Below are 23,733 nucleotides of genomic sequence, written 5' to 3'. Positions count from 1 at the left end.
CCTTGTTCTCTCATGATTTCTAATTAGATTATTATTCATCTTTTATCAAGTTAAGGTTTTGAAAGAAATGGAATTTGAATTTATTTTTTGAATAAAAAAATACATGTGTATATATATATATCATTAAACTAAATATTTATATATTTAATTAGACTAATAAATTGATTTTTATCTTAAAAAATCTAAAAAAATTTTATTTAATGACTTTAATTCACCACTTCTTGCTCTATTTATCAATATATTTCCATGTTGAACTTAAGATTAAAAAGATTTAATTCTTTACTCCTCGTCTTATCTTATCCAATGAATACGTTTCTCTAAAAACATATTGTTTTGGATCTCACAAGATATATTAGGTTTTAGGTATATAAACATTAACTTTCTACCCTCTATCAAATATATTTTAGATTAGTAATATCAGCTCGTGACATTTGATGTGAGAGTAAATTCAGATTTGCACTGATGTGAGCCCCCCATGAAAAATACAAAGATGGAGTAGACTTAAATTAGTGTACGAGCCTTTCTTTTTTATTGGTAGAATGTAAATATAAATATGAATTTGTCATCATTTATTACAAATGGTTTTTAAGTTGAAAACGTTACGTGGCAAATAATTAATGGCTAATGGGCCAAAGGATCAGCCCAAGAAAACGGTTCAACTTCAACCCGGGACAAATAATTAATGGCTAATGGGCCATGGACCAGCCCAAGAAAACAATTCAACTTCAACCCGATAATTTAACCCGGTTCGTTAATGTTTAAAACCGGGTCCTACAAAAGCCCAAAATTCACAAAGAAGAACTCATTTTCTGGGAGGCGGAGAAACCGTTTTTTTTTTTCGGGTCACCATCCCTTGAGAGATCCCGGCCGGCGGGACCTCTCTTTTACCTCTTTCCATCTTCGTTTTCCGATAAAAAGTAAAAAAAAGAAATTTAGAAAAAAAGTTTCCTTTAGAATCTGCTGGATCTTTCTCTAAGAAAATAGTCAGGGTTAGGGTTTTAGGTGTTTCTTTTTAACTAGTAAAAGCTATGTCTGGTCTCCATCGGTCTTCGAGTGCGCCACTGAAGAACGGCCTTCCTCCTCAAGAGCTCCTCGATGATCTTTGCAGGTTTCACTTTTCTGCTTGTTGCCCGAGAATTTGGTGTTAAGTTTGCAGTGATTTTTTGGATTTATTTTGACTGGTGCTATGGTTTTCTATAGTAAAAAAACTGAATTCTGTTGTAAGATTGTTAAATTAGGTTAAAAAATGGATCTTTGACTTATTAGGTCGTGATTTTTCTGATATTGCTTGTTTCAAAATGTGTTTTCGAAGGTCTTTAGCGTGATTAGTAGTGTGGCATGGAGGTTATTATGCAAATTATACTTAACCATATTCATGTATATTGTATAGGGATTCTTAATAGCATTGCTATCGAGCTTGTTAGAATTGAGTTAGTATAGGGTTTAAATTCAATAATGCTTAGACTTTGAATCATGATTTAAGTATCATCCATCCAAGTATCACAGAATTGAATTTTTCGACCAAATGATTCTTGGACAAGTTGTATCAGCTGGTTTTTCATTTTGATGTCTTTTTTTTTTTTTTTGTCAATATCTGATCAAACCAGCTAGAGGTAATGAGGAAATTGATTGTGTTGCTAGGAAATTTATTTTTTAAAAGTTTCTCTGATATGATTTGATTGAGGACCGATAGTCTGTTTGTATGATACTATTCTCTAAAGGCTTCTTTTTTTTTTCCAAATGAGTTATCATTAAAGTGTTATGACAGAAGCAGTCTCTCTCTCTCTCTCTAGTTCTTCCATTTTGTTTCCCTATTTCTGTGTTTTTCCCTAGATCCTATCTAAAGCATACTTTCAATAATTTTGCTGCAGTCGGTTTGTTTTAAATGTGCCGAAAGAGGACCAACAGTCATTTGAGAGAATTCTCTTCCTTGTGGAGTATGCACATTGGTTCTACGAGGACAATACAGTGGAAAAAAACCCATCGCTGAAGTCATTAAGTCTGAAAGAGTTCACCTCTTTATGTATCCTATATTTGATGCATCTTTGTTGTTGTGATTTGTTGCTATCACTATCCTGATGGCTGATTTGTTAAATATTCACAGTTGATTTCAACTCCATGACTTTTTTTTTTTAATTGTTCAAACCTCTTTTCATCTTAAATAATCATAGCTTTTTACATTAAAGTATTGATTCAAAATAAAAACAAAATGTTTTGGCATCATCTTGTTTCGCAGCTTGGTTTATGAAAAAGGTTACATCTAGACACTAGTCACTAGTCAAGTTGAAGCCAGTTGTGTAACAACTTTTTTTATGTGCATTCTTTGATGCGATTAATGATTAAATGTTTAATTGTTAACATGGTGAAGGTTCTTTTGCCTATACTTAAAGATCAAAGATGTGGGTTCTCTTTTTCCATTTTTGTCTGCCAATTATTGTCTATTGATTATGTTATTTAATTTCACTTTGCTTGAATTTCTGAAATAACATTTTTATATAAGACCTTGGAGTTTTTTGCTTGGATGCTGACTTCTTCCTTAATGTTGCAACTAAATAGGATGAAGGTTGTTTGTCATAAGAATCAAATTGTTTCTTTTGGAAAAAAAGAAAAAGCATATAAGTTAATGTTGATGTCTGGTTTTGATGTAATGATCGCAAAAGTTTGGAATTCTATTTCATGGAATCTATACCATTAGAAAAAGTAAAACTCTATTTTATAACATAGAGTTGGATTATTAGCCTATAACTTTTTTCTGTCCCTGAAGAGGATGACCTCTGATTCCATCTTTTTTTCCTCTTGGAATTGAAGATTAGATGTTACACTATTAAGTGCAGTATAAGTCAAGATCCTTTTTGACATGACATTTTATTTTATTTTTAGAAGACTATCTTTGTAGGCATTGTATTAGTTCTGTACTTTTTCTTGTTTTCCTGTCATCAATATTATCCATTTCCTTAATGTGTTGCAGTGTTTAACAACTGCGATGTTTTAAGGCCTTATGTTGCTCATATAGATGATATCTTTAAGGATTTCACCGATTACAAGGTTCGTGTTCCTGTAACAGGGGCAATTATTTTGGATGAAACATGTGAACGGGTGAGTCTTTTACTTGCAAGTTAGAAACAAGAAGAGTCTTTTGTCCTTTTCATGTTTTCAATTTTGAGTGAATGTTACTTTTTGTCCCTCTCTGGTTTCCACTTTGACAAGCTAGCTTCATGGTAGTTGTGTACTTGACTTTAACGCTAATACACTTTGCTATTCATGTATTCATGCTTAAGAATGGAAATTTCGCTCCTGTTTAGTTTATAAATCTGGCTAATTCACTCTGTTTCCCCATAATCTCAATCTCTTGATATGTTTGTCAGAGATTTTGTGTTATTGCATCCATACTTCTTGGGTCTTTTCATTCAAATGTTATTTTCCAATTGATGGGGCTTCAAATTAAAGCTATTTATTGCATTTCAGGATGTTAAATTCAAGATGTATAACATTTGCCAGGATTATCATATATGTTGAAGTAAATTGTTAAGCTTTCCATTCTACTAGTGTCTTTACTTTGTGTTTATTGCTGCAATTAATAGTGCATCCTAGTGAAGGGATGGAAAGGGACTAGCTGGAGCTTCCCACGTGGGAAAAAGAACAAAGATGAGGAAGACCATGCATGTGCCATACGAGAAGTAAGCTTATTTTTCGTGCAAGTTTCTTGCACATTCAACTTATCTGTATTTTAGGGCTTCTCCTCAAATTTTTGTCCATAAGCAGATGTCTAATGATTCAATGGTAATTATGCTTTATTACTGGTGACCAATTTTGTGTGAAGGATTGGAAACTGATTCCTAATAGATCAGATCACAAATGTATCTCCTTTGACCAGTGGTTAGCCTTTTGCACTCAAGATGGATCTATTCAGTATTGTTTGTGTTCTTCTTTCAGATAGTAGTAATTAGACTCTACTAGCTAATGCAGTTGGCTAGAGAGTCTAAGCTTACTTCATAATGATTTTGCTTTCTAGTTGTGAGTGACATGGGTGAGGAAGAAATGTAGAATGTTTGTTAGTTTATTAACTAGCTTTCCTTCGGTTGTTCATTGACTCCTCGAAAGCAAAAACTAGAGAAGGGTTGCCAATCTTCTATTGGACCTTTCATTAAACTTTATCTGTGGCATGGAGCATTATTGTAATTTACTCATTACATGTTTTCCTTCTAATTTGGAAATTGATGGTTCCTAAAAGAGATAAGTCCAGTTTCTGATAATGAGGGAATTCAAATGATTGCTGATTACTTTGGGAGTTCTTTGTCTCCCATTACTCTGTTTTCTTTCCTCCATCTCTGATTATTGATGTATTGTCTATGGAAATACAGGTGTTAGAAGAAACAGGCTTTGATGTTTCAGAGCTCCTAAACAAAGATGAATACATTGAAGTAATATTTGGGCAGCAGAGGGTGCGGCTCTACATAATTGCTGGTGTTAAGGATGATACTGCCTTTGCCCCGCTTACAAAAAAGGAGATTAGTGTATGTGGTTCTTTCATTGATAAGTGCAATTTACTTGTTCATAACACTAATGGCCTGATAGAAGTACTATTTTAAGCAACCCTTCTGTATGTAGTTGCAGTTTTTCTTGCAACTTAAAAGCCTATATTATATCTAATTGGTTTATGTTTAGTTACTTTAGTATGCTCAATTCTCAAATAATTCACATCTGGGCTGTTTTTGGCAAATTCAATATACAATGAACTTCAGACATTTTGCATTGCCTGTTTTTACTTGGTCTTTCTCTGCCAATGGAAATGAAGAAAATTAAAAGGGACCTTCACAAACTGACACTCTCATCCACAGTTGTCAAGAATTGCGCACTGCTCTTATTATGTGTGTGCATGTGTTTTTTTTCCTTCTTTATAAGCTCTGTTGTCTGCTTCAAATAGAACATTGCTGGCTTGGAAACACAAGGCAGAATTGCTATATTGATTTAATTAATGCATTGTTCGATAATGAATTTTGATAAATTTGATATAGAGTAAAAGCAAATATGGTAGTAGCATACTTGATATTTGTTCTTCTACTTTTTTTTCTGTTTTGAAAAAAAAAAATTGTATTCAAGATATCATAGAAGGTACTTAACAAGGGTAACTTCAAAATATTTTTAGAAAATAGGGTTACAAGCTCGATAGATATTCTTTTAGTAGCAAACAGTTGAATCCTTTTTCTTTTGCTAAAATAAAGATGCTTTTTCTATATTGGAAATGGTTGGGGTAAGTGCTCTTTATTAGACGGTGGTGTGTGGCACTAACCAATTGGGGCATGGCTATAGCCCCAGCACAGTACAAAGTTTCCTTCCTTCGCTATTAGGAAGTAAGATGTAAAAGCTGTAACCGAAAATTTTTCCCTTGAATTTTTTGCTTTTAGAATTAAAAGGCCATAAGTTAAGTTTGTCAGATTATGATAGTAACTTTCTTTTTTCATGTTAAGCAACGGTAGATTGTACTTGGATCTCATGGGTACAACAATCAGAAATTTAGATCCAACTATAGACAAATTATCTCCTATCTAGGAAAATGACCTGCAGCATAATCGTTTTTTCAAATAGGTACTTGATTTGTGCTTTTTCTCTTGGTTTTTATGGCCTGCATAGCATGTTCGTCTGTTTTTGCCAAGTGATGGAGATGATGTCTAAGACCTTGTATCTCTTAGAAAGCAGTAATGTTGATGGCTAGCTGCTATTATCTGATTGCAGGAAATTGCATGGCACCGGCTTGATGATCTTCAGCCAGCAACCAATGAAGTGATATCTCGTGGGATCACAGGCCTAAAGCTTTATATGGTGGCCCCCTTTTTAGCGTGAGTATTTTGTTATTACATTATGATTAATTTTCAAGTGCCTTTACATTGTTGGCTAAATCTGCACATATATGATGTCTTTGTGCAGGTCTTTAAAATCATGGATTGTAAAGCATCCGCCCCCTATAGCTCCAAGACCGGATTTGCCTCTTAAAGGTTTTCCCTCTCCTATATTTTGGAAGACAATTTGTTATAGTATTAGGTTTATGTAAACCTTATAAATGGCAGAGGAAAAAAAGGGAGAAAAAAGGAAAAGGAGTTGGGTGAGGAAGGCAGTGTTGTGAAAATTGGACCAGACCAGCCAATTTGATTGTTTGAACCGGAAATTGGTCAATTTTCTGGTTAGGAACATACTTTTTGGCGGAAAGGTCGCAAACTGTTTAAACTCGATGCAATCAAAATTGAATTGCTCAGTTAAGCCTGGTTGAACCAGTCCTGGTTCATTAAAATTGACCTTAAAATGCTTTTTATCTTCTTAAAATCTTTAGTAAATGTGAGGTTTGAAACATTGCCCTCGGTCGATCAAAACACAAAACCATCGAGCGAGATGCAAAATGATGTCAACATACAATGTATTTAGTATGTAATTTATCAACAGAAATTTGTGGGTCAAACCACTAATTGAAGTGGTTAGACTGGGAGCCCCTGGTGTGGGTCGCTATATGGAGAGGTTTTGGAAACCACCAGAGAAGAGAGATTTGACTGTCTAAAACTGGTGATGTATGTCTTCGTGCATGTATTATACTCAGATTGAGTAAGAAATAGTTGAGTTTATCTTTGGAGAAATTTAGTCTTCTATAATGTCTACATAAAGCCATAACTGGAAGCAAGTAGAATATTAACTCTATATTTGGATCTCCAGCATTGCTTTTGTTAGTAGAGGGATAATGAGTGAAGAGCTGAAACCTTTAACATGATCATAGCTGTCCTGAAGCTAGCATCAGCAGCATGTTATTGGATTTTTGTTAACTTTTTTTTTTTTGGACTATGGTCTAAATTAATGACCCCAACTTTGGGTGATGAATTAAATTTACCACTCATATTAGAATTGGTGCAATTTTATCACTGTACTTTCTAATTGGTTTAAGAATGTTGAGAGCTTAGGATATTTATAAAATAGTCCTTTATTTTCTAATTGAATATTCTATTAAAGTTAACTTTTGAACATTTTTTTAATTATATTAAAAAGTACAGTTGTAAAATTGCATCTATTCAAATATGAGTAGTAAATTTGATCCATCACTTCAAGTAGAGTGGTAAATTTAAACTTAATCATTTTTTTTTTTTTGCTATGACCTGTGTGTTGGTTGGGAAAGAAGGCTGACATTATATTGTAAAACTGAACTGTGCTTAAAGTGTGCAAGTTTTGAATTTGAACTAATAATTTATAAAAAATAGCATAATATTTATGGTGTCGAGGCAATTTATTAAAAACATGAATAAAAGCTCAAGCCTTGTACATTTGGTTTGGTTTGCTTTTAAGTGCTACACTTTGTCATTAATTAGCTCAATTTGTGATTTTGCATTTTGGAAATATCTCCTGCTACCTTTGACCCTATGAAGATTCAGGTACGATGGAAATGTGTGTATTCTGATGAGTTGCTTTTTTTATTCTTGTCAAGGGATTTGTGTGTGGAAAGCAAAGAACAGTTCTACAGGAAGCAACTCAATGATTGTGGAAAGCCAATCTAATAAGCTTGTGACTGATGCTAACCCACCTAACATTGGTCCTGGAAAGAGCTTCAGAAACTTTAGATTTGACACTGCTGCAATATTAAGAGCATTGGAAGCTGGCTTTTCTGCTTGAAGATCAGACCAAGGCCTTTTCGTGACAAGTTTTCTGTTCACATAGCTGGGACTGCTTGGTTAGTTGCTAGAACTTCATCTGTAAAACAAACAGCATTGTTGCCTCAACAGGTTGTATATTCTTGTGTCAGATTCAGATGTTCAGGTTTGTTTGACATGTAAATTCTGTACAGAAAATCCTTTGTGGCAACGAATGCAGTTCTTGTTGATTGTTCTGTTAGTTAAACTGGTGAAATATAGTCCCTTTTTATGCTAACAGCCCCATGACTAAACGTTGCTCACTCTGTTGATTTTTCTTATCTACTGTTGTATTTCTCTGTTCTTTTTGGTATCGTTTGCCTCTGCAGTAGCGATCCCAGATTTTTATTAGAACTGCTTGTTTGGCGCTGAGTAAACCACACTAGTGCTTGTCTGTCTTTCCTAGGCATCTGCAAGCAAAATGACCTGTATTTCTTTGTGAAAATCTATAAAATCTGTTCGAAGATTCTGTTAAAATTTGTATACGACGATTGCCACTTTGACCCGAGGTCTGCTATTTCATTCAGCTTCCTGATGATTGGTATGCAAACTCCTAGTTTTAATATGCATTTTGGGAAGTTGCTTTGGAAAAAGCTTTGTACCTAGCATTCTCGTGAGAAAAAGAAGGAACTAGCATATGGTTGATATAGTAGACTGATAGATGGGTAGAGGTGATGAGTCAACAAAGTTTCACAACATAACCACATCATTGAAAAGAGTGAAGAGAAAAATGAGTATGGGTTTTCCTTGAATTCTGGGTTTCGGTGCTTTTCGTGCCATTATTACAGCTAAGCATGCAGTGGTGTATGATTGCAGTTTTTGATTGGACCACCATGAAAGATAAACTTCCACAGCTGGATATGGTGAAGGCTTAGAACTGAAAAACGGCTATATATATGAAAAAGTGGTCCTGAGAAATGAAATTGATGTGCATTTATTAGTGGATACGATTCCTGGTGTATACTATGGGCTTTGCTTTTTGTCCATAACCATTCAAATCAGCAAATGTTATCATTCATCATCAACTCAACATCAACATCTGGACTTCTTGTTTAACTCACTATAAATCACATGGATTATTCTTGTCCACATCCCCTTTAGAGCCCTTTCCCTATCTTGTTCTTGTAGGACTTTCACTCATTTTTTAAAATTTAAATGCCCAAAAATCAAACTACAATTATTTTACTCTCATTTTCTCTGAATGCATTAAATTTTATCACATTAACTATCAGTATGTTAATTAACATGAAAAGGTGATTTGTTAACCAAACCTAATTTAAATAAGTAATTGATATCGAACATTAGAATTGAGAAATGATTCTTTTAAATACTTTCAACTCTTTTCCTATCACGATCTTAAAATTATTTGACACACTTCATTTTTCTAGATAGTTAAAATAAGAGTTTTGAATTTGAAATCCGAACGTATAGTCACTTATAATTTATAAGTTAATTGACAAGACAAAAACGATAGAGAACATATAATTTATATATATAATTGAGTTCTTGAGATAACGATCTTATTTAAATTAATTTCATGTGATAATAAGTGGCGAGATCAAAAAAGAGATTAGATTTCCCTTTTTTTTTTTTGGCCTTTTTGTATTTTAACCTTGCTCAACTGCAAATTGGAGCTGAAAAACATACAAACAACAAAGAGGACAATTACAGATGAGAATTTCCGACAAGCAAAGGCCTAACAGCCACTCAACAAAAAAACAAACAAAACCCAAAAAAAAAAAATCCTTGATTCTTTCCTTTTAGATAAGAATTGAGAGGCCCTGATCTTGTTCCAGTACTGAAACCCTACAAAATTTTGTTCGGCCTTGTAGAGTGTGAGAAAAAGAGTGGTCCTCTTCCTGATTCTTGAGCCCTGACAGTGGCTCGTCGGCTTCATTTCCATGTTGGGATTCTTTCTCTCTCTCTCCTTAAAACCCCAAACTCCCTTTCCATTCCATTTCTGTGTTTTGTTTTCCTTTTTCTTCAAACATGTGCAAAAACTTAAATCAAGGGTCATGAATTTTGGGTATCTGATTTTCAACATGTCACATCCAAATTTCTTTTCCTGTAACGTATATGCTTACCATCACAAAGAGTTTGAAACATATTGTTAAAAGGTCATGTAATTTTTGGGAATGTGACCGTTTGAATGCTCCCCGATTCTTCGTTTTCTTCCTTTGTTTTTTCAACTTTACACGTCATCTTTAATGATTTTTTTGTTCTGATACATAAATAGACAAGGTGATTAATTTGAAATATCGTCGATTCACACAAAATGTCAAAAGACTTTGATATCAAGTATTCTGTTATACAACAAATAACTAAATTAATAATACTTAGAGAAATTTAGATAACCCAAAAGCCACGTAACTATAGAAATTAACATATTGAAAATGTGAGCATCAAATATTCAAATTTCTTTCTCACAACGCATTTGCTTACAACGGTAATTTGGAAAAAAAATTCATGGTTTTGATTTCTTGGGAATTCACCATTTTGGGTGGTCAATGAATTAACAAATATCAACGCTCTTCTCTAAAATATCTTTTGTGTATCTCTTGTCTACGTGTCCAAGTGCCGAGTACCGACCACGGTTCGGAAAACCTAGTCGTAACTCAATTTGCCCTTTAACCCACTTTAATCGAATTATTATGAACTTATTCTCTTTTTTTTTTTTTCTTTTTCTATTGTAACACGGGATAGTGTCCCACACTTATTATTGTTGAAAATATCTATTAATAAAACAATTCAAGCTGTTTTATTTGAAATCTCGAATTTTATTTTCCATTGAAAAGAAAAAGATTCAAATGTTTTTAAGTTATACATAGTTTCCATTTGCAAAAAGGATTTAAATTGTTCTAGAGGAGTAAAACTTTGATTTTATTAAACCACTGAAAATAAAATAAAAAGTAATTATTCCTTGTATCTTTATGGTTATTTAGAAACATGAAAACTGGTTTATTGAGAACAAAAAATCAAATTAAGCTTAGCAGCTGGATGGCGGGAATTGATGAGAATAAGGAACATGGGATTCAAATGTTCAAGAATTTTAGAACTTGAAAAAAAATAGAAAATTAAGTATAATTTTTTTAGAAAAATATAAAGCGATAATTGTTCTATAGCCCTGAAAATATATATATGCTTATCTTGTGACTATGAACAAATTTGTAGGTAATTATTAAATTAGAAATACCTAATATGGAATCTTCAATATTTGCATTTTGTTATTACAAATATTTTATTTCATGTGATAAAAATGATTATTATGTAAATCATTAAAGAAACCTTTTCAAATGACAAGTTAATTAAAACTATGCCATATAATTAGTGTTCTTCATATCTAATTGTTTTGTAGATATTTATAAAACCTAGGTGTGATAATTTTGTTACAATTCATCAATACAATACAAGAATAAATGAGTTTTTTTTTTAATTGAGGAAGAAGAGATTCGAACCTTACTCTTTAGGTAGGAAAATAATACACTTATCAATGAGTCAAATGCTCGAATGTACAAAAATAAATGAGTTTGAGTTTTGCATAATTGTATTCCTATCACATCGTGTTAACTCATTTACAATAGGACAATATTCATGTCTCACGTGAGTTGACTTGCCTAACTATATGCGACGCATTTATACATATTCACATTTCTCAGCTGATTAGCTCATTGAAACTCATTTATTTAATTATTAATATTTAAAATATATAAAGTAATTTATTGTTGTATTCATATAAGTTAACCGTATCATGTTATGTCTAAATAAATGGATCGTACCTTGTTATTTATTTACTTTACACATTACAATTATGATAAAAAAAACAGCAATCAAAACCCTTGTAATTCTTTATATATTGAAGCAAAATATCTCATATTTAACTTAAGGGTACCTACCTTTGAAAGGATTTATGTAGGAAATTCGAATCCCGGCTTCTCTTACAGATCATACCAAGAAAAAGAAATAGAATTAAAAATGAAAAGGATAACTTGACCTGAGAGGCCAACACTTAGGGTTAAATTAAACAATCAAGCAAAATTAGCTCCAGTTAAGTATAGATATGTGAATTTTCTAAAGTCCAATGCTACGGCCACCGACCCCCGAATGTAGGCTTAGAAGGCAAGTGGAAGAAAATGAGACGTTGGGCTATGTCTGGGCAGGTGGTACGATTGCAGCAGCACCAGAATTTCGGCTATGGAAATTTGGTGGTGCTCTCACTCTAAATCACTATTGGCCTCACATTTAGTGCTTTGGTGACTTAGAATTCATTTGAGGGTCCAATTGGGTTCATGGTCGGCTCTTCATTGTCTCTTTAATAATTAATATATACAACATTCTTTTGGTCCTTCATTTTTTTTAAAAATAATGATATTATGTATAAATAATATAGATTTATAAATTTCTGATTACGTCAAAAATTTAAAATAAATTAATTATCCAATTCTCGTAAGCTATGACGAGATGTGTTGTACCTCATATACAAGAGTTCGGTATTTGAGATTAGTGTTAATTAAGGAGAGGTTATGATTAAGACGGGAATCTAAGACTTCTCACTTTCAGCACAAACGGATGAATCAATTGAATCAATTTTTTATTGTTATAGTAATTATTTATTCAACAACAATTAATTACACAAAATTAGATTAGTATTATGTGCATTAGATAATGTGAAACGATTTCTTTTGTGTTTCTCGTGTGAGTTTTAAAATTTTGATTCCAACTAATTTCTTTTGATGCATTAATTTCTATCATGTGATACGAATTTTGATCCTTATTTTTGAAGTAATTGGTGTGTGTGTGTGTATATATATATATATATGTAGCATCGAGTGATCCAAATTCCAAGTAGGAATGTTAGGTGATATATTGTTTGGAAAAAGCTTGATCATTTCCCCTTTGTTTTCTAATTAGGTTAGCTAGTAGACATATAAATTGCATTAAAAAATCATTAAAAAATATTTTTTCTACATATATACTTGAAATTGTAATGTTAATATAATTAGGTATAAAGGTTAGTTTATTGGGACAAGACAACCAAAATCTAAGCACATAATCAATATCAGAAGATACTTTTTTATATATAAAAAATATTGGAATTGAGTGATTAAGTTTGGTTACCAAAAACGAAATTAGGTTGCTAATTATCTGTCATGCAATCATAGCAATTACAAGAAAACACAAAGATCTTTCAAAATAATTATTAATTAGGTGCATATGATCTCTTCTTCAACATAAGCATGCACTTGGACAAATGATTTCATGCCTTACTCAGCCCATTATCTCAATAATACTAATCACTACCAAATCAACATTTCTGGCTTAAATCAATTATTTTCTAAAAAAGAAATCAAATCATTATTATTATTATTATTATTATTATTTTACAACCAATAGCTTGATTGGTTGTAACATCAACTCGTCGGGCTTGTTGCCATGAGAAGTGTTTTGTTTTGTGATTTTTGTTGAAAGTGGAAGGAATTTGAGACATGCTCAAAACCCATGTTTCATAGGTCATGATTAATGTTTGAGGAAATGCATGTACATTTTAGTATTAAAAAACAATTGTAGTTTCTTGTCCACTAGGTGTTGTGTCCAGTAATCATGCAAATTTGATCTTTGGACAAGATATGGCATATCATACTTTCGGTTCATGCGAACTTATTAGGGTTTCTTTTTTACTTTATCATAATAACATGAATACATCCAAGATTCAGCCTTAACAAGTATTTTTAATTCAACAATAATTTATTTTGTGGGATCCATATGAATTTCACATGGAAAGAAATGAGACAAAATGTTTTAAAAAGTTTCTTAACTATTTTTAAAAAATATAAATAAGCTCTTAATATTCTATTGTGTTTAAATACAATTTTTATATTTTTATTTTAAATCAAGTAAATTTTTATGACTAATAGTTGATTAATTATTATTAATTAAAATATCACTTGTCAGTTTTTTATATCATATACGTCGACGTAACAGTAAAATAAAAAGTAAAAAATATCATATGACTGTATCAGTATATCATATCAGTATCCACTATGACATGTCAACATGAATGTCAGCACCATGTAAAATAAAATGACAAATGATATTTTCACTAACAATAATTATTCGATTACTAATCATTAATGCTCATTTGATCCAAAATAAAAATATAAAAATTTAATTGAATGTAATAAAAAAATAAAACTTACTTAAAGTTTTCTAAATAATCAAGAATCATTTTAGATATTATATAAAAAAGTAATAAATTTTACATGATAATGCAAAAGATATGCATATATATTATTACTTTTTTCATGTCTTACAACACATTTCAATAGTTATAATTTGAGATTTCATTTAAAAAATATAATTACAAATATTGAGACAAGAGAAATTATAATTGTAATATCTACTTATATTATATCATTATTTATATTTTTTTCTATTACAAATTTCGAATCATTTAACACATCTGTATTAAAAGTTGTTATTAATTTGTTTCCTTTCCTTTTGTCCACCTCATTGTAGATGTAACCAGTTAGAACACAATCAAGTTGAAATGATTAGAAACAGAGAATCAAATCGAAGATCATGCAACTTAAAAGGGTTTTGGGGATTAAGCCTCATAAGGTTGTCATCACTTGGCTCTTCCATGCACGTCCACAATCGATTAGAATAAATATATATGAGGAAAGGAAACATTTTGGTCTTGATTTGGATAATGTTTTTGCTCACTCCCATGTCTGTCTTTTCAATAATCCCAAAGTCATTCACATGAAAATAATAATAATAATAATATATACAAGTTTTACAAAGTTTACAAGTAGATAATTATAAATAATATAGAAGCGGATCGAATGTAGTGGCAAGGCGTGACGGTGGTTACCTCTTCAATAATTAATTTTTGTACAGAATTAAATTATTGATTTGATTTATAATTTTATATAATTACCCTTTAGACACTGTTTATATAAAATCTTAAATCCGTCATTATCTATGAGCATAATCAAATGATTAAATCATTTTAAATAAAAATAGTAAAAACAATTATCTTATAAATAAAGAGAAAAATTTAAACTCTTATGTTAAATTTTGATTAAGATACTAACATTTTACATGTTACAATAACATGAAGGGTAAGATCCAAGTCATCCAACAAAACCTAGAGGGATGCCAATGCCTTTATAAAGCTAATTTCATTTTTAAAAGGCCAACATGTATTAGAAAATGGTTTAATTCCTCCAACTTTTACCTTTGTTTTTTCTCCTTCATATTCCATTTTTTCCCTAGAATCCAAAGGGAAGCAAGAGTTTAGATTGGATTCCCCTCTTTTCTTTTCCTTTTTTTTAAATTTATTAATAAAAAAGGTGTGGTTTACTTTTAAAGAGAAAAAAAAAATGGTAGCTTAATAAAAGGTGGTTTAGGACAAGCTAATTCGGGGTCACATTCAATGGGCTTCCACGTGCTTGTAGCGGTTGCTTAGCTGGCTCACCGACCAATGACAAATGTCTTTCTGTCAATTGTGAGACCCACTTTCTTCTGGGATCTTCAAGGGTTTTCCAAAGTTTAGTTCCAATTTTTTTTTTTGTTGAAAATTTTAATTTATTTATGTGATGCTAATGACCCAAATAAAAAACCACCCAAAGAGCAAAAAGCAAAAAATATATATATAAAAAGAGCAAACTTTTTATTTTATTTTTATTCTTTTTTATTTTGTTAAAATTTCATATTTATTTATTTATTAATTTAATTATGTGGTGTTAAGAACTCAAAATAAATTAATAATAAGGACACCACAAAAGGGAAGAAAGAAAAAAAAAGAAAAAGGTTTGGATATAATGGGATGAGAATAAAGATTGTAGTGAAAATATTAATTGCCATTTTAATTAATAAATATATTCCTATTCCTCCCTTTATTCCCTAAGAAACCCCAAGCCACAAGGAAATTGGGCATGTGTGAGGGTCGTGGGGAATTGTTTAAATTAAGTATTTAACTTTATATTATTAAATCATTCATGTGCTTTAAAATGTTCCTAGAAAAATAGGAATAGAGATAGCATTATGACTTTATAGTATTAATATTGCATGCAATTCTATGGAAAGAATCCTAATGAAGCAAATAATACAATGTGTTAAAATTGAAAAAAAAATTAAAAAAAAATGAAGATAAATCAAAGCATGTGAGGCATGAAAGAGGGCAAAGGAGCATCCTCTGACTCTGTAATTAAAGCTTTGCTTAAACAACACTCCTTCAAAGTCTCAGCACCTGTAAAAACCAAAACAGTGCTTTAAAATTAACCCATCACCAACTGACTTGTCATCCAAGATTCTCCTAACTCTGCTGACAGGCGTGGTAGCCACAACCATCCTCCTTCTTTAATGGAGCAAACTTATTATGTATTAATTTATCAAATTTATATATGTATTTATGTTTCAATAAAAGAAAAAAAATGTCAAACTACTTGAAAAATTTTTAAATTATTTAAAAAAAATTAAATAAATTTTTATACTTTTATTATGTTTGATCAAATCTTTATATTTTTATTTTGAATCAATTATATCTTTATAACTAATGATTAACTAATTATTATAAATAAAAATATTATTTATTATTTTATACTCATGTTTAACATAAAAAATAAAAAATATCACATTACCATGTTGTAATTTCACATCAATATATCATATTACTTATTATGACATATTAGTATGTTGTGTAATATAAAATGATAAGTAATATTTTAATTAATAATAATTAATTTTAAAATTTTATTTAATTTAAAATAATATATAAAAATTCAATTAAATATAATAAAAAATATAAATTTATTTAATTTTTTAAAATAATTTTGAGATTTTTTAAATTATGTATAAAAGAATTTTACCTCCAAATAATGAATGAAGCCTTAAAATTATAATAATGTCATGTATATAAGATAATTTTTTAATAATATAATTTATTTATTTTTTAGAATATCCATGTGGACCACACGCTCCCACAGTTCTTTCCCACCGTTCAAGATGGGAAACCGCCAGACAATTTTGTTCCACAAATATTTTGCCACGTTGTCATTATCTTTACTGACTCACATTTCTCAGTCCCATAAAAAACGGTTATTGACTAAGGGCACTAGAGCCCTTAAAGCTGCATAGGTACGGCAGCTCGTGGGTCTGGCTCTATACAGTGCGCACCCTGACCTGTCCTTAGCCTTTCGGGTGGGTTCGAGAAAAACAGGTTCAAACTTCAAACCTGGTTGGCCCCCTAATGTTTTTCACGTGATTTCCCACGAGTTCTTGCCCCTTTTTTTTTTTTTCAAATTTTCGTGAGAATATTTTTATGATCATATTTAATTTAGGTGCCGTTTGGCAGCACAGCCCGATGCCAAATGAGAACCGATGGACAGATTCAGTAGCAATTTGGAGAAAAGTGGAGGAGTTTTGGTATTGTCGGAGGCCTCCTCACCGCACCGTACATTGGTACCAAACGCCAAACACACCCTTAACATTTTATTTATTTATTTTTTCTGATGCGAAGAATATCAGTTTATATATAGCATGCCAAAGTATAACTTCAAATTCTTTCAAAAAAAAAATAAAAATTGAAATTGAAATCTCAAAAATAAATAAATTATTCAATCTCCGGTCAAATTAAGACAAGATATGTTGTTTATTTTAAGATTAATGCTAGAGTCACGATAGTTTAACTCAAGACTATTTATGACCAGTGACAATTTTAAAGTTTTACATGAAAAATAATTAAAAATAATTATATAATATCATAAATATATATTTTAAATTTTATACATATAATAATAATAAATTTTAAAAACTAAACGATAACGACCGCTACCTCACCCCTGTTGCTGCTTATTCTTGCCCTTTATTGGTATTAAAAAGAGTTACAAAAAATGGGTTTATTTTGATATTAGTTATTTATTTTTATTTGTTTTAAAATTCTAAAAAATCAAACAAAAGTCATCATGTTCATTGAAATTGGTATGTATGTTGAGATTCATGTATGAGTATTATTTATAGTTTGAAAGTGATTGAAATTGAGAGTGAAGCAAAGAAGAAAATCAAAGAATGCCTAATAAAAACAAGGAAAAAGGGAAGAAGATTATAGAAATGGTGGTTTCAAAGGAAAAAACTTCCCTTGAGCAATACATCATTGCTTTCACTAACAAATGACATTTTTCTTGTCATTGGAATGAAACAAAAATGTACTACAATTAAAGGTGACTTTGTTTTCATAATGGCATTAAAAAAAAAAGAATAAAAAAACAACAACTTGAAAACTTGACCCTTGGTTTATTTGCCTTTAAGGTTAAAACTTAAAAGGAAGAAAGAGAGTAGGGTTTAAGAGAAGAAACTGCTAGGCGGAAGAAAAGGCCAGCAAATGCAACAAAAAGTGTAAAAGGACAAAGTGACTGGCAAAAGGCAGAAAGAAGCAGAAGGAGGTGGGTGGATCATGGTGGCATGGTAGAGTCAAGTAGGGTAGGTGACAGTGAAACTACCCCGTTGTTAACTTAGTGCACTGTACTGTTTTGCGTTAATTAACTTTTTTAAATAAATTTACAAGATTTTTTAATACGTAAAATTCGATTTTCATCTTTAAACTCCTCAATTAGAATCTTAATTTTTAATAATTAGAATTTAATTTTATAAATTAATATTTTAATTAGTAAATTATAAACAGTGATAGAGTCAAGGTGATAACGAAATGAAAGTTGTCACTCTTTAATTTTTATTTTTTATTGTTTTATATATAAAATTTCATAATTTTATACGTAAAATGATGTGCATATTATAGAAGCAATCAAGACAACACCTTCTACTTAATTAATAATTGTACCCTTATTTTTAATGACATGTTTAAAATTAGCTATCAATTTAATTAAGAAACAAATATTTATTTCTCTAGGTAACTATCAACTTAAAAGAAGAAATAAAGTCTAGGTGCTTGTATAAAGATAATCACAAACAAGGCACCTTACTTATAAAAGAAACTCATCTCAAACTCAAGTTGTCTTCCTCTCAAAAGACTTTTTGCTATATATAGAAATTAAATGAACTTAAAAGATTTCCTTTTTTTTATTATTTTATAAATATTTGTTTTCAATTGATAAGATGGTTTGTTTTGTACATGATAAATTTATTTTTAATTTTTTTTAAAAAAAATACAGACAAATTTAAGTGATTTTTTTTGGTTATTAAAAAATATGAAATTAATGAATAAAAATAAAAAAAAAAAAAAAAAGAAAAGAAAGGAAGGAATAGAAACGGAAAGAAAGGCCTCATGCATAGCTCCATTCTCACCCATATATACCCCCACACCGCCTTCATCGTCTGACCATTTCTCTACAAAGACAAACAAAGAACGCTCTTTGTTTCTGTCTTTCTCTCTGTTTTCCTCTCTAGCTTTTGCAAATCCTTTTCTTTTTGGTTCCTTGAGCTTTATCTCTGTTGCTAGGCATGGCGAAGGAAGGAGAGCATGGCTTTCATGCTAAGGACTATGTCGACCCTCCACCAGCACCCTTGATTGATGCAGCAGAGCTGAAGAAATGGTCATTTTACAGGGCTTTGATAGCTGAGTTCATTGCAACTTTGCTCTTCCTTTACATCACAGTCTTGACTGTGATAGGCAACAAGAGCCAGGTTGGCACCTCCAATGACTCCTGTGCTGGTGTTGGGATTCTTGGTATTGCTTGGGCCTTTGGTGGCATGATCTTCATTCTTGTTTACTGCACCGCTGGTATTTCTGGTAAAGTTTTTCTCACTCCCTGCCTTCATTTCTTTCCCTTTCTTTCTTTCTTCTTTGGCTTGGCTTTGTGTGCTTTTTCTAGATGGAAAATGGTTATTTGGAGTTTACAACATATAGATTATTTGGTTTTATATANGGCAACAGTCCCTTAGTAAACAGGGCAGGAAAGAATGAGAATCGCTGGTTTTAAAAGGGCAGGAGAGAGAAAAATACGAAATAAGCCTCTCACGCGCGTTTAGTCGTTTGGTAAAGGATTAGGTGGAAAATTAAAATAATTAGTACATGCTTAGCTTAAACTACGGGTTTAAGATAATAATGATAATTAATGACTAAGAAAGACGAAGGGAAACTGAGCGTGGAATCTGAAAAACATTCCAGAAAGTTCGATGGGTTCGAGGAAGGTGGGGCTTTGGAGAAGTTGGACTTGTGGGGAAAGTGTGAGGAAAGGGCGGAGGATTTCATGCCTTATTTCCTTGAATATATAACATCAGGCAAATTATTAAAGCATTTTTGCACAAATAATCAACTTTGAAAATAAACACCTAAATAAGACTTATCTTTGTGACAAGTACTACCTTTTTTAAGCCATTTTAATAACATAATTCAAATTTAGTTAATAATTATTATCTCATTTTCAGAGAATTACTAAATAATATTCACATCTATTATGAGCATTAATTTATGATTTAAATTGTGCCATGTCAACATTTCACCTCAAAATTATAACCTAATTAATGAATATAAGAGTTAATGCATTTCGAAATTGCAAAAGTTAATAATTAGTAATGGGAAGAGAGTATTTCATTTTTTATGTATTTATTTTATATTAAATGATAAAATTTGAATTTAATTTTTATTATATGAATATATATATATATTATATATATTATATATATATTATATAGAGAGAGAGAGAGAGAGAGAGAGATATATATATATATATAATTTTAATTTTTTAATTATATGAAAATATTTTATGTTATAGATCCAAAGATATAATGAGAAGGGTGAATCAGATTTTCTACCCAATTGACAGATGAAGTTAAAGAAAAAGACAGTAGCATGAGCTGGCCAATTATAACTCTGTGGTTACCATTGAAGGACATGTAATCTTTGCTTAGGCAAAGGATTTCGTTTTTCTTGTTTTCTTTGAATTTGGACAAAAGTTCTTTGTTTACTTTGCTTTGGCTTTTACCCTTGACACAAGGCATTTCCTTTGTTCCCCTTCTCAGTCCCAACGTGAATGGTGGGTTTAAAACCTTAAAAAATTAAAAGCAACAAGCGTCCTTCATGTGTCTTCATGGACAATATGTCTTTTCTTAATTCCCCTATTTAGCAAATCCATGAGATATTTCCATCTGTTTAAGTTAACTATTTTAGTTAGTATGTTTTTAAGTGTCATGAGCATATACTTTCTTGTCGTGTTAAGGTCTTGGCTCCCCTTCCAATTGGTTTTGCTGTGTTCATGGTTCACTTGGCTACCATCCCAGTCACTGGCACTGGCATTAACCCTGCTAGGAGTTTCGGAGCTGCTGTTATCTACAACAACAAGAAGGCCTGGGATGATCATGTTAGTATAATTCTCAATTCCCAAAGCTCTTCATTTCTTTTAACTCTTCATTAACTTAGTTTTCCTTTGACATTCTTTTTCTTTTTTTTCAGTGGATTTTCTGGGTTGGTCCCATGATTGGAGCAGCCATTGCAGCTTTCTACCACCAATTCATCTTGAGAGCAGGAGCTGCTAAGGCTCTTGGGTCATTCAGGAGCCAGACCCATGTTTGATGATCTTGACAAACTCTTTTGCCTTCCTTCATGCTTTTTTTTAGAGGACAAAAAAATATGTAGGCAAAAAAAGTGAAAATAATGAAGGAAGTTGCTTTATGCTTTGTGTCTGGCTATTGTCCCCAAACCTCCTCCTTTCAACTTCCCTTTGTGGATGTTAAAAATTATAGGAACTTTAGGGTCATGGAAATGTAGATAAAGTCTGTTTGAGAAGTGGAGGGGGCCTTTTAAGTATCCCTTTTGTCATTTCAAGCACTTTCCTTAGAATGTACTTCACCTCTCTCTCTCTCTCTTTCTCTCCCTTTTCTTTGTTTTCTTTCTTCTCATCCTCTTATTTGTGCTCATTTATGCTTTAAGAAAAGTATTGGACATTGTTATCTTTAGTTTTACTTGTGTCTCAATTTGCACTTATTGCTCATTCATTAAGGGGTTCACTTCACTGTCAAACTCCTCCTGCTGATTCCAAAGATGAAAAGGATATACAAAAATATTGGTTTAATTTAAAGAAGTACAAAGGGAACCAAAAAGCAGCTTAAGAATCCTCATTGGAAGTAGATTTGCCTAACTAATTCTCATATATATACTTTATGTATAGTATTACTAAGAGGACTGATGCAGTGGGGGCTTAGCAAGCCAATAAGAAGTCTGAAAGGGTGTCCAAAAACAAAATGTGGTGATTCAGCTGACCTAATCAGGACAAAAGAAATTGCTTCGTTTGGTGAGATCAGTCCACATGGCCGTTCCACATTTCGGACGCATTATTAATACATTTGTTTAATGTCAACCTCAAATTTCCAAGAGCAGACCCCCAATTCCCTGCACATTCTCCTCTACAATATTATCTCCTGTGTGTCTCTTGTGGCTACAACTTGATTGCATTTATTATTGATTTTGTTCGTGTAACATGTAACTGTGACCATGCCGATCCAAATATTTGCATGCAAAGCATCACGGTTTTAGAGGAAAGTCTCAAAGTACAGTTGTAAATTTTACCTCAGTTATGTATTAAAGTAACGTTGAGTGTTTTAGTGTTCACATCATCCTCAATTTATGAAATACATTTTGTGAGATAAAATCGTAAGATTCAAGAGATCTAAGTGAACAATACTTTATAAGTCGGTGCAAATCATAACAATTGATATTAGAGTAGGTTTTAGGGTATTAGTGACGTTATTGACCGTGGACTTTTGTTGGAATAGGAGAGAATGTCATAGTGAGGGGCAGATGCTTGTATAGTTTTGAGGGGGTGTGGCTTCCAAAATTTTTAAAATCTTTTATATACTATATATTTTTTCTCTTAATGATATTCTCAAAATAATTTTTTTATTTAATAACTAATATAACTAAAGAATAATAAAATGATTCTACATGTGTCACTCAACTATTTCTTTTAACTTTTAAGTTTTTTCGCATATCTTTCTCTCTCTTTCTTTTCTCTTTTGTCTTTTTATTTTTATTTACTCTTTTTTTTTAACTCATTATCGAAACACACTTCATTCTTTAAAAAAGATTCATAAGCTTACTAGCTTAGACAAGGAAAGATGGGATCACTCACCACAATTGTCGAGGATCTCTTAATAAAAGTTGACTAGCTCTGCCCCTGATCATAGTCTCAAAGGGGAGCTGTGAATCTTATATAATGAGACTAAATTTTTACGTATTCATACCACTTTTTTTAACATAAAATTGTGAAGTTCAATGAGTTAAAACGAATAATACCTTGTAAATTGATATGGACCGTAATTCAGATCATGTGCAAACTCTCTCACAGGACGCATTGCAGGACATGACTTATAAAGTTTGAACAGTAGGTGAAATTCAACTGCAAGATGTTTGCATTTATGGCTTTATAAAGCTGAGGATGGAAGTTGTTGCTGCTTCTTTTTCATCAGAGTATGACACTGCACTGGTAATATCCGTATCACAAACTTGTTCTTATCTTCTTTTACATGGTATTAAATATTAGTATAAATTAAACAATTGTTTGAGTTAATATTACACCAATTAGGTGATATCTATAATGACAGGCTAGGTGCAGGTTAAGCCCATTTTTGTACTAGGAATAGACAAATTAACATGTTTAGGGTTGGGCACAGCAAGACTTTTCAAACCTGGCTCAGCTAGACTTTATGAATGGGCTGGTTAAAATTTTTCTTTGGACCCAACAGAAACTAAATATAGCTTTAGCTAAGCCTAGCCCATCCAACCTCCAACCATACTTCTAGTTATAGATGTTTATCATTCATTCCAATAATATTTTGTATATTTTTAATCATAATTGTTAATTCAAAATATGTATCGTTTATTAAAATTTTATTTTTTAGTATAAAATTATCATATTGTAAAATATAATAAAAATTGAAAGTTAATTATAAATAACATATATATATATGTAAAATAAAGAAAAGAATTTAAAAATATTATATTTATTAATAAAATTGAAGATTATATGACGTAAATTAAAAAGATGATTGTTTTTTATTTAAACTCTTAACATGTTCTTTAATAAACTTTTAAAAAAATATTCTTTAATAATGAATATTT

At 31.2% G+C, this 23,733-nt stretch overlaps 2 protein-coding genes across 2 annotated transcripts; both read left to right on the top strand.

Moving 5' to 3' along the window:
- LOC18586396 (mRNA-decapping enzyme subunit 2) lies at positions 807–7,942 on the top strand. The gene is made up of 8 exons (XM_018129470.1): positions 807–1,108; positions 1,872–2,023; positions 2,969–3,096; positions 3,582–3,677; positions 4,362–4,514; positions 5,734–5,837; positions 5,926–5,993; positions 7,460–7,942. The coding sequence occupies exons 1-8, from the start codon at positions 1,029–1,031 to the stop codon at positions 7,642–7,644; spliced, it is 966 nt and encodes a 321-aa protein (XP_017984959.1). The 5' UTR covers positions 807–1,028; the 3' UTR covers positions 7,645–7,942.
- LOC18586394 (probable aquaporin PIP2-2) lies at positions 18,938–21,578 on the top strand. The gene is made up of 3 exons (XM_018128791.1): positions 18,938–19,532; positions 20,792–20,977; positions 21,070–21,578. Exons 1-3 carry the CDS (start codon positions 19,119–19,121, stop codon positions 21,187–21,189), a joined length of 720 nt encoding a protein of 239 aa, XP_017984280.1. The 5' UTR covers positions 18,938–19,118; the 3' UTR covers positions 21,190–21,578.

Source organism: Theobroma cacao, chromosome 10 (genome assembly GCF_000208745.1).
Source record: "Theobroma cacao cultivar B97-61/B2 chromosome 10, Criollo_cocoa_genome_V2, whole genome shotgun sequence".
Classification (NCBI taxonomy): domain Eukaryota; kingdom Viridiplantae; phylum Streptophyta; class Magnoliopsida; order Malvales; family Malvaceae; genus Theobroma; species Theobroma cacao.
The sequence above is the reverse complement of the archived record's forward strand: the minus strand, read 5'-3'. Positions and strand labels throughout refer to the sequence as shown.

Coding starts and splice junctions, on each gene's coding strand:
- LOC18586396 (XM_018129470.1), top strand. CDS start 1,029: ATGTCTGGTCTCCATCGGTCTTCGAGTGCGCCACTGAAGAACGGCCTT. Junction 1,109..1,871: donor CTCCTCGATGATCTTTGCAG/GTTTCACTTTTC, acceptor ATTTTGCTGCAG/TCGGTTTGTTTTAAATGTGC. Junction 4,515..5,733: donor TTACAAAAAAGGAGATTAGT/GTATGTGGTTCT, acceptor ATCTGATTGCAG/GAAATTGCATGGCACCGGCT.
- LOC18586394 (XM_018128791.1), top strand. CDS start 19,119: ATGGCGAAGGAAGGAGAGCATGGCTTTCATGCTAAGGACTATGTCGAC. Junction 20,978..21,069: donor AGAAGGCCTGGGATGATCAT/GTTAGTATAATT, acceptor CTTTTTTTTCAG/TGGATTTTCTGGGTTGGTCC.